This window comes from Panthera tigris, chromosome E2 (assembly GCF_018350195.1).
Source record: "Panthera tigris isolate Pti1 chromosome E2, P.tigris_Pti1_mat1.1, whole genome shotgun sequence".
NCBI lineage: Eukaryota > Metazoa > Chordata > Mammalia > Carnivora > Felidae > Panthera > Panthera tigris.
The window spans coordinates 14,077,202-14,093,499 of record NC_056674.1 but is presented as its reverse complement, the minus strand read 5'-3'; the positions used below and the strand labels follow the sequence as shown (position 1 = coordinate 14,093,499).

The 16,298-nt window shown below is 53.4% G+C and overlaps 1 protein-coding gene across 1 annotated transcript; it reads left to right on the top strand.

Annotated features, from left to right (window-relative positions):
• The first annotated feature begins 703 nt into the window (after positions 1-703).
• ITPKC (inositol-trisphosphate 3-kinase C) lies at positions 704-16,265 on the top strand. Its single transcript, XM_007087251.2, has 7 exons — positions 704-1,927; positions 6,007-6,106; positions 8,485-8,698; positions 9,961-10,165; positions 12,226-12,327; positions 12,970-13,041; positions 14,889-16,265. Exons 1-7 carry the CDS (start codon positions 821-823, stop codon positions 15,090-15,092), a joined length of 2,004 nt encoding a protein of 667 aa, XP_007087313.2. The 5' UTR covers positions 704-820; the 3' UTR covers positions 15,093-16,265.
• Positions 16,266-16,298: the final 33 nt, after the last annotated feature.

Genomic DNA, 16,298 nt, shown 5'->3' with positions numbered 1-16,298 from the left:
GCGTCCGACTTCAGCCAGGTCACGATCTCGCGGTCAGTGAGTTCGAGCCCCGCGTCAGGCTCTGGGCTGATGGCTCGGAGCCTGGAGCCTGTTTCCGATTCTGTGTCTCCCTCTCTCTCTGCCCCTCCCCCGTTCATGCTCTGTCTCTCTGTCCCAAAAATAAATAAAAAACGTTGAAAAAAAAAAATTAAAAAAAAAAAAAAAAAGAAAACAATAAAATGGTATTATGTATCCTCATTTTACAGGTGAGAAAGTGAGCCTGGGGCTGGGGCAGGAGCTGGGAAACAGAAGTCACACACTCAAGGTAACACTCTGCCAGGAAGTGGCAGAGGCGGGTCTCGAACCCAGGTCACTAGAATTTCCGTCTTTCAAAGTCAGTCCTTGCCCCCTTTGAAGAATGGGCGCGCTGCTAGATTCGTCCCCGAAGGTTCCAGGGAGGCTAAACTGGTTATTCGAGGGTGTAGGAAGATCGGATTCGTTGCAGGGGTCTAGGAAGGGATCCCACCGGCCCGCAACCAGGACCCCGGCACGCAGTACACAACCTGGACGAGGATCTAGCGCTCGGAGCCCACCCTGCTTCAACCCGAGAGGGCGGGGCCAGGCAACGCCCGTCCCCCTTTCGTCATGTCCGGTGGGGCGGGGCTTCGGGGCTTTCCCGGGGCGCGGGGGAGGGAGTATCGGTTAACCCCTGGGTGGCCGGGCGAGCTGGAGCTCCGCGGGCCGGAACCCGGGAGTTGGGGCTCCCCAGCCACACCCCTCGCGGGATTTAAAGGGGCAGGAGGGGCTGGGTCGGGTCGAAGCCCGAACCTAGGGAGCGGGCATGAGGCGCTGCCCGTGCCGGGGGAGCCTAAGCGAGGCAGAGGCCGGGGAGCTGCCGGGGGCGGCCCGCATGGGGCTAGAGGCGCCGCGAGGGGGGCGGCGGCGGCAGCCGGGGCAGCAGCGACCTGGGCCAGGCGCAGGGGGCCCGGCGGGGCGGCCGGACGGGGGCGGGCCCCGGACCAGCCCCGAGGGGTCCAGCCTCTACAGCGAGCCCGAGAGGGTCGGCCTCGGGCCTGAGCCGGGGACAGACGGACAGGTTGAGCCTGAAGCAGCTGGCCTCGGAGCGGAGACTGAGCGGCCCGGCCCCAAAACGGAGACAGACATATCTAGCCTCCGGACATATCCAGAAAGGAGCAGCCACTGCTCAGAGCTGGAGACAGCCGGTCCCTGGACGGAAACTGGGACAGATGGCTTTTTGACTGATTCACACTGGTCTGACCTCCAGCCTCAGCCAGAGAAGGCCAGCCTCTGGACACAGCCCGTCGTTGATGGGCCCTGGACAGAGATAGAAATACATGGGTCACAGACCCAACCAGAGAGGGCCAAGACCTGGGCTGATAACCTCTGGACCCATAGGAACAGGTCCAGCCTCCGGACTGAGCCAGAGGGAGCCTGTCCCTCAACAGAGCCAAGTGCCGATGGCTCCTGGAAAGAATTGTACACTGATGGCTCCCAGATACAACAGGATACTAAAACAGCCTGGAAGCAGGTTGGCACTGATGGTTTCCCAACACAGCAAGATTCTGTTGGCTCCTGGACTCGGCCTGGCACTGATGGTCCGCAGACCCAAGATACTCATGGACCCCAGACAGAACCTGGGACAGACTGTCTTTTGGGGGAATCCAAGCAGGATGGCCTGTTAGAGGAACCAGAACCCAGGGAGTTGGGGGCTCACCTGTACTCTCGCCTGGAGTGTAGCCCCTTGACCCCTGTGCCCCGCCTCATCATCACTCCTGAAACACCTGAGCCTGATGCTCAGCCAGTGGGACCCCCCTCCCGGGCTGAGGGGGGCAGTGGCGGCTTCTCCTCTGCCTCCTCTTTCGACGAGTCTGAGGATGATGTGGTGGCCGGGGGCGGAGGTGCCAGCGACCCCGAGGACAGGTCTGGGGTGAGTGGGAACCGTTCTGCCCTTGGGCCACATCTCCCCAGACCCCTTATCTCCCTGTCTTTGCTTTGAGAAGTTTTCTAGCACCCACCAGCAATTTTATCTCCAGGTACCTCTTCTATCTGTCGACCTCCTCCCTCTGACAGCCAGGTTACCGACCCACTCCAGGCATCCTCCTGATCCTTTCCCTTTCTCCTCACCCACTGCCTCCGGTCCTGGGGTCTAAAATGGACAGCCACTGGCTGACTTACTGGTGCCTAGGGACTCCTGAAAATGTGTGATCGTGGGAGTCTGTGTGTGTTTACACACATATTTTTGAAGCAACTGTGTATGATTTCTGTCGGATCCTCTAGAAGAGCACAAGTAAAGGAGGACAGAAAGGGTACACTTTTTAACCTAAGTTTTTAAAAAATATTTTTATTTATTTTGAGAGAGAGAGAGAGAGAGAGAGCGCGCGCGCGAGCTCACCTGCAGGGGAGAGGCAGGGAGAAAGGGAGAGAATCCGAAGGAGGCTCAGCACAGTGAGATGATGACCTGAGCTGAAATCAAGAGTCAGACACTTAAATGACTGAGCCACCCAGGTGCCCCTTTACCCTAAATTTTTAAGGCACTGTGGCTGCCTTAAGGGGTCATGAACCTTTGCCACCCTTTAGCCATTTGCTTTTGTAGGGGGTGAGCCCCCCAACTTTTATCAGATTCTCAGAGGGCTGTGTGAGCCCCAAACGCTGAGGACCCCCAGCTTAGCCAGGGACCGGCTGGTTTCACCATTGCTTCCCAGCTCCCCAGGGGGCCCCCTGCACACTCTTGTTTACATCCTCCACCCTCACCGCCCCCTCCCCCCCCATGCCCCCCACCTTGGGTGCGGTTCTCTCCTGGTGAATCAGGAGGGCTGGCAGGGCAGGTTCAGGGAAGGTCAGCTGGGAGGCAGGTGTGACAGACTCAAGTAGGTTGGCCTGCTGGGCCCTCCCATTGTCTGGGGCCCCTGGCCAGAGTCTGCCCTGAGCCCCCCTCACCCCACGGGGGCTCCCTTAGGAATGTGCTCACACGTGTGGCCACAGGTAGAGACAGACCTGCCTCAACCTGCCTGTGCCAGAGCACAGGAGCTGACCCTCTGGTTTTTCTGCCTTAGCTGTTCCCTCCACCTACTCTCTCACGTTCTTGGCATCTCCAAACAGCTGATCTGGGAGTGAATGGGAAAAAAAAAAAAATAGCAACTAGTACTCACGCCCAGCTCTGTACTAAGCTCCTTGCTCCTATTAACTTTTTTAATCCTTACAGTAGCCCTATGAGGGAGATACTGTTATTATCCCCATTTTACAGATGAGGTCATGACACTTGTCCAAGGTCACACACTTTGGAAGACACAGAGCTGGGATTCAAACCCTTCGCATACCAGGCACTTTTCTAAGGGTTGTGTATGTGTTAACCCTTATGACAGCACAATGACATTGGGACTATTATTGTTTCCATTTTATAGATGAGGGAACAGGTGTGCAGAGGTGAGGTCACTTGCTTAGGGCTGGCCAAGCCTGGTCGGAGCCAGGATTCTAACTCAGTCCTGGCTGAGTTGAAAACCCAGTTATTTCAAGCTCTGTGGTGTATGGGTGGATCCGTCCCTAACTTGCTTTCTTCCCACGCCTCCGTGTCTCCAGTTTTTCTTCATCCTTCCAGAATCTGCTTCCAAGACCCACCTCTGGTCAACTCTTGAACTCTCCCTGCTTTTCAGCACCCTCCGTGGCTCCCCAGGGCCCTCCAGATAGCGATCAGGAGTTCAACCCTGTGTTTAGAGCTTCCTGTCTCCAGGCTGCTTCCCGCATTCAGCTTCCCTTCTCCCCTCCTAACCCCCCTCCACTGCAAGGAGGCCAAAGTGCACACTGTTCCTCGAACGCCCTGCCGCCATCCTGCCTCCACTCGTGAGCTGTTGCTCACTCATTTCCCACCGCCCAGAAAACAAACCCTTGCTTCCTTCTGGCTTAATTTTGAAATCCCATCTGACCTTAGAAGTCCCACGACTTTCTTCCTTTCCTCCCCGCTTCCTTCCTTCACACATCCATCCTGTCCTCCTAATCAGACCACTGACAGTCTCTGAACCTCTGGTATGTGTCCAGCCCTGTGTTGGTTTTGCTAGGGACACAGCAGGGACTGAGACATTACCCTCATGGAGCTCCCAGGCCAGTGGAGAAGACAGGCCCATCACCATACAGAGTGGTCAGGGGGCTGGGATGGGGGACGCCTAGTGTCGTGGGAGATCGCAGGAGGTGATTGGCCACACCTGAGGTATCAGAGAGGACTTCCTGGAGGAGGGGACATGGGAGATGAGACCATCATGAAATCATCTGAGAAAGCGCAGATTAACCATCAGGTCCAAGAAAGAGACAAGATACTGAACTGCTTATGATTAAAAAAAAAAAGATAGTTACAACTAACCTCCCTCAATCCAAGCAATGCTTTTGGAACAGCTGTTGTGTGCTAGGTCATGGGCTGGGGACACAGTCATAACCATGACAACCCCAATCCCAACCTTCAGCGTTTATAGCCCAGCAGAGCTGTAGTGTGTAAGCACAGGGCAGTGGGTTCAGAGTTAGAACCCCAGCACTGTGCTGTGTGATTTAGGCAAGTGACTTCATCCCCCTGAGCCTCTGTTTCCTCTGTAACACAGTGTCAACAATCCTCCTGGGGTTGTGTTTTTAGGATTAAGTAGGTTATGGCTCACCGAGTCTTTGTCATTGTGCCTGGAATGTTCCAGGTACTTAGTAAACAGGAACCTTTATTAATCACCTCCCTTCATGGCTGGCAGCTGGAGGGTGGAAGGAATAGCCCTTCCTGAATCCCGTAGTCCAACACCCTGCCTCTGCTTGACCTTCCCACTGTCAATTAGATGTCTGCTAGGTAGCTGGGCTCTGAGTACGCGGGAGAGAACATGGCCTTGACCCCAGGGTAGTGGGGGGATGAGCCACATAGATTCCTTCTCTGGAGAGGACCCATTCTCCTAATACTTGTCTAAGGGACTGCCATATGCCTGGAGCAGAGAATGTATTCATGTGTTTGCACGCGTGCTCATACATGTGAATCAGACTCTAAGCCAGTCTCAAGAACCTCTTGATTGAGTCAACGTGATACAATGAAATCTGTTTTCGGTTTGCTTTACTGGTTTTCTCTTGCTGTTCTCTCTCTTTCTTTGCTTCCATTTATTTTTTTCTTTCCCGTCATTACTTGGTATGCGTGTCTCCCTTTCTGTCTTTCTATATTTCTCTCTTTGTCTTTTGGTAACCTGTCACTGTATTAGTCAGGCTAGGTCAGGATTTGCTGTGGTAACAGGCAACCCCTGAACTTAGTGACTTGGAACCACGAAGGATTATTATCGTTGACACTGCACATGTACCATGGGCCACTGGTGGGTGACGTCTTCACTCAAGGCCCAGACCGAGGAAGCTTCTATTTCTCTTTCCACACTCCCCACCCACTTCCACAGCAGGGAAAGGAACATGGAGAATCACGTACTGGCTTTAACGCTTAGGCTCACATTTCACTTGCCAAAGCAAGCCAGTAGCCGAATTTCAAGGTAGCAGGGATGTCCCTAGAAGGGAGGATGGGCTGGAGCTGTTTGGTGAGCAGCTCTCCTGACTGCCCCAGTGTCCACCTCTGTCCCTCTCTGTCTCTGTCGTCACCTTGCCATCTGTTTCTAATTGTGTCTTTCTCTGTGGTTCAGCCTCCATTCATCAAGTCCTGCCTCTATCATTTTCTCCAGAAGGTCTGACTTGGTTTCAGGACAGAAGTGAGGTTTCCAAGTTTTTGGTGTGTGACCTGGCCTATTTTTACTCATTTGAAAAGGACAGAAAGACAAGGGTCTAAAGAAAATGATGACGAGGACAGAGAGAAATGGACAGACTCTTCCCCACCTTTGCTGAGGCCTATGGGGAATCTCAAGGCTGCTGAACTAGTGGGCTTCGCTCACCCCAATGAGCTCGGGAGCAGCACTCCCAGGAAGCCCCCTGGTCCACCCGCTTCCCCTCCGTGCTGCATCCCATCCCCCGCCCTCCCCAGCCTCAGCAGTGACCCCACCCCACTGTGCCTCACAACAGAACAAACCGTGGAAGAAGCTGAAGACAGTTCTGAGATATTCGCCCTTCGTGGTCTCCTTCCGAAAACACTACCCTTGGGTCCAGCTGTCGGGACACGCTGGTGAGAGCAGGGGTGCAGGGGACGGCCGGGTGGGGGGGCGGGCAGACAGGCTGGGCAGAGACAACTGAGCTGGGGAAAGAAAGCTACAGGGCCATTCTCTGTAGTTCAAGTCTCCCCATCTGTCAAATGGGCTTGAGGACAGTCTCCACCTCCTGAGGCTGTTACGGGAAGTGCTTAGGCCTGGGCAGGGGCTGAGGGCCGTTCCCAGTGCCAGGGGGATGGGGAGCAAATCCTCAACCCTGGGGGAAAAAAGGTCCTGGGTGCAAACCCTAATTCTGCACTTATTTACAGGTGATCCTGGGTAAGTTACTTCCTCCCACTGGGCCTCCTCACTTGTAATATGGAGCTAATCCTACCTCCTTTGCAGGGTTCACTGGAGAGTTACCATCAAAACATATATATATGGAGATTGAGACACAGGCCCCTCATAAGTAGAAATAATCATTCCTCAGCCCCTCCGTGTCCAGGATATAGTAGGTGCTCAATAAATAGCAGCTCTAATGGTTTCTCCCAGCACCTAGTGTGATGTCTCCGGCGCATAGCGGCACAACGCCTAGGACATAACATATTTTGTAAAGGGCTAGATGATAAACATCCTGGGTTTTGTGAGCCATACGGTCTCTGTCACAGCCGCACAATTCTGTTGTTTTAGCACGAAAGCAGCCAGAGATGATACATCAACACACGACTGTGTCTGTGTTGTAATAAAACTTTATTCACAAAAATGCGTACCGGTGGGGACCAGACAGATGGGGCCCACCAGCAAAGGAAGATAAGAAGGGAGCTTACCTACCTAGTTTATCCTTAAATCTGAGTCATCAAAAAGGCCAGCCCCCACCCCCACACCCCCACACCCCCGACACTGTAAACCCGGGGCTGCTGTTGCCATGTTTTCCAGTTACTGAGTTAAAATACCAAAGAACCCTCAAGAGTTAGTGGTGGTTAAAAGAAAACTTAGTGGAATAAAACAACTATTTTATTGCACTCCTGGGTTTGGGGTCAGGAGTCCAGACCGGGCATGGAAGGGATGGCTTGTTGCTACTCCATGGAGTCTGGGGTAGGACAGCTTGGAAGTACAAGGTGGAAACTTTTGAAGTTCATTCACTCACGTGCCTCACCACCGATTGTTGGCTGAGTCTCAGCTGGGGCCGCTGGCTGGAGAGCTTATATGTGGCTTCTCTGTGGAGCAGCCTGGGCTTCCTTACAGTACGGTGGCCTCAGAGGAGTCAGCTTTTTTTAAATTTTTTTTTTTTTTTAATTTTTAAATGTTTATTTATTTTTGAGAGAGGAGAGAGAGAGAGAGAGAGAGAGAGAGAGAGAGAGAGAGAGAGAATCTAAAGCAGGCTCCAGGTTCTGAGCTATCAGCACAGAGCCCGATGTGGGCCTCGAACTCGTGAACCATGAGACCGTGACCTGAGCCAAAGTTAGATGCTTAACCAACTGAGCCATCCAGGCGCCCCTCATTTTTTTTTTTTTTAAAGCTTATTTATTTACAGAGAGAGAGTGAGAGAGAATGAGCAGGGGAGCGGCAGAGAGAGAGAGGGGGACAGTGGATCCGAAGTGGGCCCTGCACTGACAGCAGAGAGCCCAGTGTGGGGCCCGAACTCACAAACCGCGAGATCATGACCTGAGCCACAGTCGGACGCTTAACCGACTGAGCCACCAGGCGCCACAAGGAGTCTGCTTTCTTACGTGGCATCTCCGGACTGCAAAGGCAATCGTCTCTGCCGACAAAGTGGAGGTCGCATCTCCTTTTGTGACCTCGAATCTGAAGTCACGGTGTCACTTCTGCCAGAAGCCCTCCCAGATTCAAGGAGAGAAGACTTAGATTCCACTTCTTGGTGGGGAGTGGTGAAATTCTGGAAGAACCCGGGAGACAGGAACTATTGTTGTGGCCATCTTTGGCGCATACAAGCTGAAAATACGATTTGCCCCAATAAGAGTTTGTAACGCTGATCTATCTACACAGTCCGTGCGGTCCAGGAAATGCCTGAGTTGTCAGTTGACATGAAGTGGCCCCGGGCGCCAGCACGGCGGGACTCCAGGCAGAAACAGATGCAGAGCTGCTCTGGAGCCGCACGCTCTCGAATCTGATCTCACACAGATTCCCACAGCCCATCATGAGCTCACAACCCGAAATGACAAAACAAGTGAGGCCCCTACATGCTGTGAACAGGACTCTGTTGAAATGAGGAGCAGCAGTAGGCCCTTCCCTTGCCACATGCTGGCTAAGACTTTGAGAGGTGCAGGGAAGGAGAGAAAGCCTTCTGGAAGGGGTCAGGCAAGATGAGGGCAGCCAGGATCTGACGTTCGCGGGAGATGAGGGGAGGCTCCGGCTGATCCAGCTTCTGACCCTCTCGTCGGCTGTGCTCCCATAGGGAACTTCCAGGCAGGAGAGGATGGTCGGATCCTGAAGCGTTTCTGTCAGTGTGAGCAGCGCAGCCTGGAGCAGCTGATGAGCGACCCCCTGCGACCCTTCGTGCCCACCTACTACGGCATGGTGCAGCGGGATGGCCAGGCCTTCAACCAGATGGAAGATCTCCTGGCGGATTTTGAGGGCCCCTCCATTATGGACTGCAAGATGGGCAGCAGGTGGGTTTCGCCACAGGGCAGATGCAGAGGGCCAGCGTTGGGCATTTTGGAGATGGTGCCTCTCAGGTCTTCAGAGTGGTAGTACCCGCGTGTGCTCCCACCAGCAGTGTGTGGGAGTCCCAGTTGTATTATCTTCTCATTGGGTGCTTGGTATTGCTAATTGTAACCATTCTGGTGAGTGTCTCATTAGGATTTTAATTTCTGTTTCTCTGGTGACCAAAGAAGTTGAGCATTGGTTGGCTGGCCACTTGGAGATCCTCTTGTGAAAAGTGCCTCTTTGAATATTTTGCCCAATTTTCTTTTCCCTTTCTTTCTTTCTTTCTTTCTTTCTTTCTTTCTTTCTTTCTTTCTTTCTTTCTTTCTTTTCTTCCTTCTTTCCTTCCTTCCTTCCTTCCTTCCTTCCTTCCTTCCTTCCTTCTCTTTCTTTCTTTTTGAGTTTATTTATTTTGAGAGAGAGAGTGAGCAGGGAGGGGGAGAGAGAGAGAGAGAGGGAGACGGAGAGAATCCTAAGCAGGATCCGCACTGCCAGCACGGGGCCCAGTGTGGGGCTCAAACTCAGGAACCATGAGATCATGACCTGAGCCAAAAGTAGTCGGACGCTTAACCAACTGAGTCACCCAGGTGCCCCTGCCCATTTTTCTGTTGGGCTGTCATTTTCTTTGGGATTTGTAATTCTTTATATATTCTGAATACAATTCCTTTGTTGGAGACTCACATACATACACACGCACACATTGTCCAGCTTTCCCATTTCCCTCTCTTAATAGCAGCTTTTGATAAACAGAAGCACTTTTGATTTAGGCCAGTTTGTCATTTTTGTCATCATGATTAGTAGCTTTGTGTTTAAGAAATCCACCTACTCCAAGTTCATGAAGATCTCCTATGTTTTCTTCTACAAGCTTTGTTGTTTTAACTTTCACATCTAAATTTGCAATCCATCTAGAATTAATTTTTATATATGGTGTGAGGTAGGGATTGAGGTTCTTTACCCTGCCCGCCCCCTCCCCCCATATGGCTATTCTCTTGACCTGGCACTGTTTATTGAGAAAATTTCCCTTTTTCCACCGAATTGCTGGGTCTTCTTTGTCATAATTTGGGTAAATGTACACATGTGTGTCTGTTTTTAGACCCTGTTCTGGTCCATCAATATATTTGTCTGTTCTTGTGCCATGCTGTGGTTTTATAACTTGCCTTGATATCAGGGAGTATGTCCTCCATCTTTGTTCCTCATAGTTTCCTTTGCCACGTTCTCTTTGTCCCAGGACCTACCTGGAGGAGGAGCTGGTGAAGGCACGAGAACGGCCCCGGCCCCGGAAGGACATGTATGAGAAGATGGTGGCTGTGGACCCTGGGGCCCCCACCCCTGAGGAACACGCCCAGGGTGCCATTACCAAGCCCCGCTACATGCAGTGGAGGGAGACCGTGAGCTCGACCTCCACCCTGGGCTTCCGGATTGAGGGCATCAAGGTGAGGCCAGGAGCTGCTAGCCTGTCACCAGAGTGCTAGGAGCTAGATCTGAGGCCAGGCTTCTTGGGGAGCATGGGCATCAGGGAAGGCTGGAAAGAAGCAGGATGTGGAGAAAAAGCAGGAGACTGTAGAAGATGAATAGATGGGGGCTCTGGGAAGCCCTGTTTCTCTCTCACCCCCATCAGTGACCAAGTTTTGTTTATCTGTCTCCTTGAGCAGCTCCAGATCCTGTCTCCACCCCTCCCCGCAGCCCTGCCCTGGTCCAGCCCATCTCTCCTGCCCTAACCTCTCTGGTCTCTCCCTCCCTAGCCTTCCTGGGCTCCTGGGTTGTGGTCTCACCCCCTCTGATCCTCATCCAACACAGCAGCTTGAAGAATCCTTTTCCCCCTTATGGGGAGAGATTTTTTTTTTCTGTCCTTCCTTCTTTCTCTCCTTTTTTGTAAATTACACCTAATTATTTGAAGAGGTATTCCCACGGTTCAAAAATCAAAATAACATACTGGGATATGCAGGGGAAATCTCTCTCCTAGCTTTGCTGATGTCCTTCCCATTCTGTCCCTCCACCCCCGACCTGCTCATGGGGAACCACTTTATCAATTTCTTCTATTTTTTCCTGCATATACAAACAAATGCAATTGCATATCCTAACGTTTCCTCCTCCCAGTCTTACACAAACGGTGGCAGAAACCTGGACAGCTTTTCATTCCATAGCAAGTCTTCCTTCCTTCCTTCCTTCCTTCCTTCCTTCCTTCCTTCCTTCCTTCCTTTCCTCTCTTCCTTCCTCAGTTATATAATAGCTCTCTGTGGATGTTACACAGTCCCCTACAGATGGCCACCTGCGTTTCCACTTTTTGCCATTACAGACAGTGCCTCAGTGAGTCACTTTGTACATGAGATACTTTGCAAGTGTATAGGTTTAACTGTAGACTAGATTCCCAGAAGGAGGAAGACGGGGTCAGAGATGAAATGTGCTGGGAATTTTGCCAGAGATTGCCACACTCCTTTCACAAGAGTAGAATCATTGTGCACCCCGCCTGTTTCCCCACGGCCTCGCCTGAGCCACCTTTCCAAGTTGTACAACCTACTGTCATTCTCCTATTCAAAACCCTTCCATGGCTCCCTAGTCCCCTCGGGAGAAGTTCTCTGGCCTAGAGGGCCCTCCAGGGTCTAGCCTCATCCCTCCTCTCTCCCTCCCTCTTTGTCTACCTTCAAGCCACAGTGCTTTCATTTCCCTGAAAGAGCTTTGTTCTTTTCCTGCCACAGGACCTCTGCACATGCTCTTCCCCCTACTATTCCCTCTGATTGATACCCGGTCATTTTCCTGTCTCCTTTCAAATTTTGCTTCCTCCAAGAAGCCCACCTTAATTTCCATCCTGCTCAGTCAGGGCCCTCTCTTTACCTCCTCATGGCTCCCTATATTCTATTATTGTGTTCTCTCCCTTTGTGATGATTTTATTGTTCTATACCTGCCTCCTTCACCTGACTGTGTCTGTCCTATTACCTCCATGTTATCAGCACCCACACAGCACCTGGCACAGTGTGGCAGAATGACTCAGATGGCTTCTCTGAGCCCCCCTCAGACATAAAAATTATTAGTCTCATTTATGGAGTGCTTACTTAATTGTGCGCCAGGCACTATGCTTTGCATCCTACCTATCCAGTCTCCTTTAATCCTTATACCAGCTTTAGGCAGTCAATAGCAACGCAGTCCCCATTTTCCAGGTGAGGAAACTGAGGCTGAGGGCGGTGAGGTGGCTTGTTTAGGGCTGCCCAGCTAGGAAGTAGCAGAGTCACGGTTCAAAGCCAGATCTACCCTTCTCCAAAGCCCACTTGGCTAAACCGGCTCAACCAGGGGGTTCAAGGTTGGACTCAGAAGGACTGGTTGCCCTGGAGTGTGATTTGGGGCTGGGTTGAACTGGGCTGAGCAGGTGGGCTGGCTCCCCCTGAATAACCAGCAAGTGTGAGGGGCAGGCAGGGGGTCCCAGGAAATGCCTGAGGCTGCTTGGTGTCGGGCGTGAGAAGGAAAAGGTGATACTGGGCCTTCACCCCTTGCCCTGCAGAAAGCCAATGGGACCTGCAACACCAATTTCAAGAAGACCCGGGAGCTGGAGCAGGTGACAAAGGTGTTAGAGGACTTTGCGGACGGGAACCGTGGAATCCTGGTGAGCGGGACACCGGGCCCTGTATTTAGCAGCTCAAGCCCACCGCCATCACCGCTGCTTGTAAGGCAACGGTCTTCTGCTTTAGGCCGAGGATGGCCAATACTGGCTGGCGTTGCTCACCATCTGCGGTCAGCTGGTGGCTTGGCTAGCGCTGGCTGGTGTAGGAGGGCCCTGCTCCTATGTCTGGTGATTGGCTCACGACTTGGCCGCTTGCCTCTCATGATGCAGCAAGCTAGCCTGGGCTCGTTCTCAGCGTAGAAACAGGTGGCCCCGAGAACAAGTGGAATTGTAAAGTGTCTTGATTGGCTGGGCTCAGAATGGCCACCATTATTTCCACCACGTTTTCTTGGCCAAAGCAGATCTTCTGACCCAGCCGAAATTAAAGGGACTCGACTCCACTCTTGGCGGGAGGAGCTGCTAGGAATTATGAGTATGCACGTATTCTCCCAACCACACTCTTGTCTGTGTTACCCCAGTGCATCCAAGCCCCCACCCGCCACCCATTTTCCCCGTGGCTCCTTTGATCCCCTCCTGGCTGTGGTCTGCTCGCTCCTTTGAGGGTATAGGATGAGGTCAGGCCTCAAGGCGGGTAAGGACCCACAAAGTCCCTGTGCTGACCGTGAAACGCTCCCTCTCACACAGAGAAAGTACGTGGCGCGCCTGGAAGAACTTCGTGAAGCTCTGGAGAATTCCCCCTTCTTCAAGACCCATGAGGTGCGAGCCCCCGCTGCCACGGGGAGCAGAAGGCCACGTGTGCAAGGGTGGTGGGAGGTGGGGGGTTGGGGGTTCAGTGGGGGGGGGTGTCAGCGCCTGGCAAACAGCTGACAGATTACCGGGCAAGGCTATTAAAAGGAACCCCCAAGGTCTGGGGTTTGCTTTTTGATGGTAGGCAGCAAAGGGGATTTCAGGGGCTCAAGACAGGTGGCCTGGAATGAAGGCTGTTCCACGCTGGGTACGGGACTTACTTTCTAAGGCCTCAGTTTCCTCCTAACACGAAGAACAATGGTGCCTTCCTTGCAGGGCTGCTGAGGTGTGAGACCAGCAACTGTCGAGTGCCCTTTGGAGCATGGAAGCACATTTAACTCCTTGCTCTTAAAATTATTTTGTAATCATAATTATTTCCAATTATCCGTGGCTGCATTCCTATTTGGTGGCTCCCCCCCCTCCCCCATCCCTCCCTTCTGCAGCCCGTGTGTCTCTGGAAGTCTGGGGCCATCTCAGCAGGTCTATGAGGTGGGGATGTCGCAGCGTGTGTCCTTTCCCTCTCCCTCCTCTCTCCAAGCTCTTCCACCTCCCCTGTCAGGTCCCCCTCACTTTTTTTTCCTGGCGACTCCTGAAAGATCCTTGATCTGGGAGTCGGGCTGCCTGGGTTCGAATCCTGCTCTACACACCTCAGCCACCTGCGCCTGGGAGTGTTTCTGCAGACCCATCTCCTTGACAGGCAGGACGGGCTAACAGAGCACCTGCCCCGTGGGCGTGGGGAGGACGAAGCAGGTATATATACATGGGAGCATGGCCCACAGTAAACCCTCGGCATGTGCCAGCTGTTACCGTCATGTTCATTATCATCAGATGTCATCCTCGTTGCCGTCCTCATCACTGCCCTTGGGCTTTACACACCAGTCACAAAGAGGAGGCCTGGGGACCTCATCCCTTATGTGCTCATGTTCGGTTTCACCCACCTGGTGCCTTAGCATTTTAAAAAATAAGCTGCCAACATCTAAAACATGAGACTTCCAGTTTACCTGGCACTTTGGGAGACGTGGCAGCACCGGGCTGCTCACCATATGCCAGCAGGCCAGAGTGGGGTGGAGGCTGCCTCCTCTGCCAGCCACCTGCTCACCTGCCCTGTCACCTGGGTTCTCTGGGAGCAGTGGAGTTTGAAACCCGACTGGAAAAGGGGAGGGGCTTGCCCACCTGGAGTCACATGGAGGCAACGAAAGTACTGTTTCTAAAAAACAAAACCAAAAGAACCCAAAAAAACCCCAAACCAGCATCTACCGAGGGCGGTGTGTCGAGCACTGCAAAGTGCTTCATGGAATGCTGCAATGACCTTAGCATCACCATTCTACAGATGGGGAAACTGAGGTCTAGAGAATGGAAGCCCCGTGCCCTAGGGTCACCAGCAGCCCTCTGCTGGGTCTGAGCCGTTCTCCAAGGGGAAGACATTATCCGCTTCTCCCGTGCAAGATTCTGCAGGTGTTTGTTTGTACCCCAGCTTGGAAAAGGGTAATGGTTAACATTGTCGTCTGTTTGCTATACTGGCAACTGTTCTAAGAGCTTATACGGATGAATTCCCACATGGAACGTGCAGGGCAGCCTTTGAGTAAATGGTACGGTTATTCCCTTATTCCCGCTTTGTATGTGAGCAAGCGAAAGTACAGACAGGTTAAGTCACCTGCCCAAGGCCACCGAGCCAGTTAAGTGGCAGAGCCAGGATTTGAACCCAGACAGCCTGAGTTCAGGCTCCAGAGTTCAGCACCCTGCTCAGCTGCCTGTTGGGGAGGGGACCCAAGCCAGTGCCTGCCCCTCCCCCTAACCTCCCTCCTCTGTCCCTGCAGGTGGTGGGCAGCTCCCTCCTCTTCGTGCATGACCACACTGGCCTGGCCAGGGTCTGGATGATCGACTTTGGCAAGACGGTAGTCCTGCCTGACCACCAGACGCTCAGCCACCGACTGCCCTGGGCTGAGGGCAACCGTGAGGATGGGTACCTCTGGGGTCTGGACAACCTGATCCGCCTCCTTCAGGGGCTGGCCCAGGGATGACCCACTTGCCCACTGCCAGGTTGACTTACTGGATGGTGCCCATCTGGCTGGCGGTGCCCCGAGATTGGCCGTGGGGGTTGACCTCGGGGTTAGGAGAGGTTGCATTGTTCACCACGCAAGACATGAGTGGAAGGCCTGGAGGGCCCTGGAGCCCAGGCAGCGCCCTCCCCTTTCATGATACAGAGGTTTTGAAGACTGGAGAGGGGACGTGCCATGGCTGCATCCCACCTTGTATCAGAACCAGACTGGGCCCTCTGACCAGCCAGGAAGGTTTCTGAGGGGCGACGTGCCTCTCGCCATAGGGATGACTGTAATCACTGTCTACTTGTCAGTCCTCTCCCGGCTGCAGGCTGGCTCCCGGAGGCCTGGGAAGGGTGAATTTCCTCTCTGGCGCCTGGGGGAACCAGACCTCACCTGTGAACAAATGCAGGAGACACCTGTCTGCCTGGGAGAGTCACAACCCCATCTGTTCCTCTGGGGCCATTCCAGCGCTGACAGAGGTTCAGGAGGGTGTGACACCACAAGGTCTGAGAGCTGCTGCTGTTGGGTGGGGACCCAGTTCTCTCTGTCCTGCCCTCCCCTGACCCCATGGGATCCTCCCCACTCCTGAGAGAACTCTGCTGGTCCCCTGCCGACCCAGGCCACAGCCACGTCCTGTGCCAGCACTGACTAGCACAGCCTCGTTCCTCGGGCACCAGCCTCAGCCTTGGGACCCCCTCCTCTCACCCCTGACCCCCTTTCCCTTGCTCCTAGCCAACTGGTGGCAGGAAGGGCTTTCAGACCTAGAAGAGGAGGCTTGGGAATCAGAGCTGCCTTCCTCTAGAGATGCAGGGTAGGTGGCTGTGACCGAGGGCTTGCCGCCTGGTCCAAACCAAAGACCCCAGCACCTTCTCAGGTGTGGGTGATGCCCCTCCGTCCCCCTCCTCCTGCACCTGTACCTTGGGCTTCCTAGTCTAGGAGGCTGGGAACTAGGAACCTCCCTCTTCCCTAAGCTGAAGCTCTAATGTGTCTTCCAGGCCTGAGGAGGCGTGCCCCTTTTTCTACAAACTGTCTTTATACTTATTTATATGAGAGCTAGTCGTTAGCTGGGGCAGCGCTGGGGAACAGGAGGCAAAATCGCTTCATGTGCTTTCCCCCTGTGACGACGCCCCAATAAATCACATTCAACGTCAACTTTGTGGATTTTTCTTTCGCATCTGGGGCGTG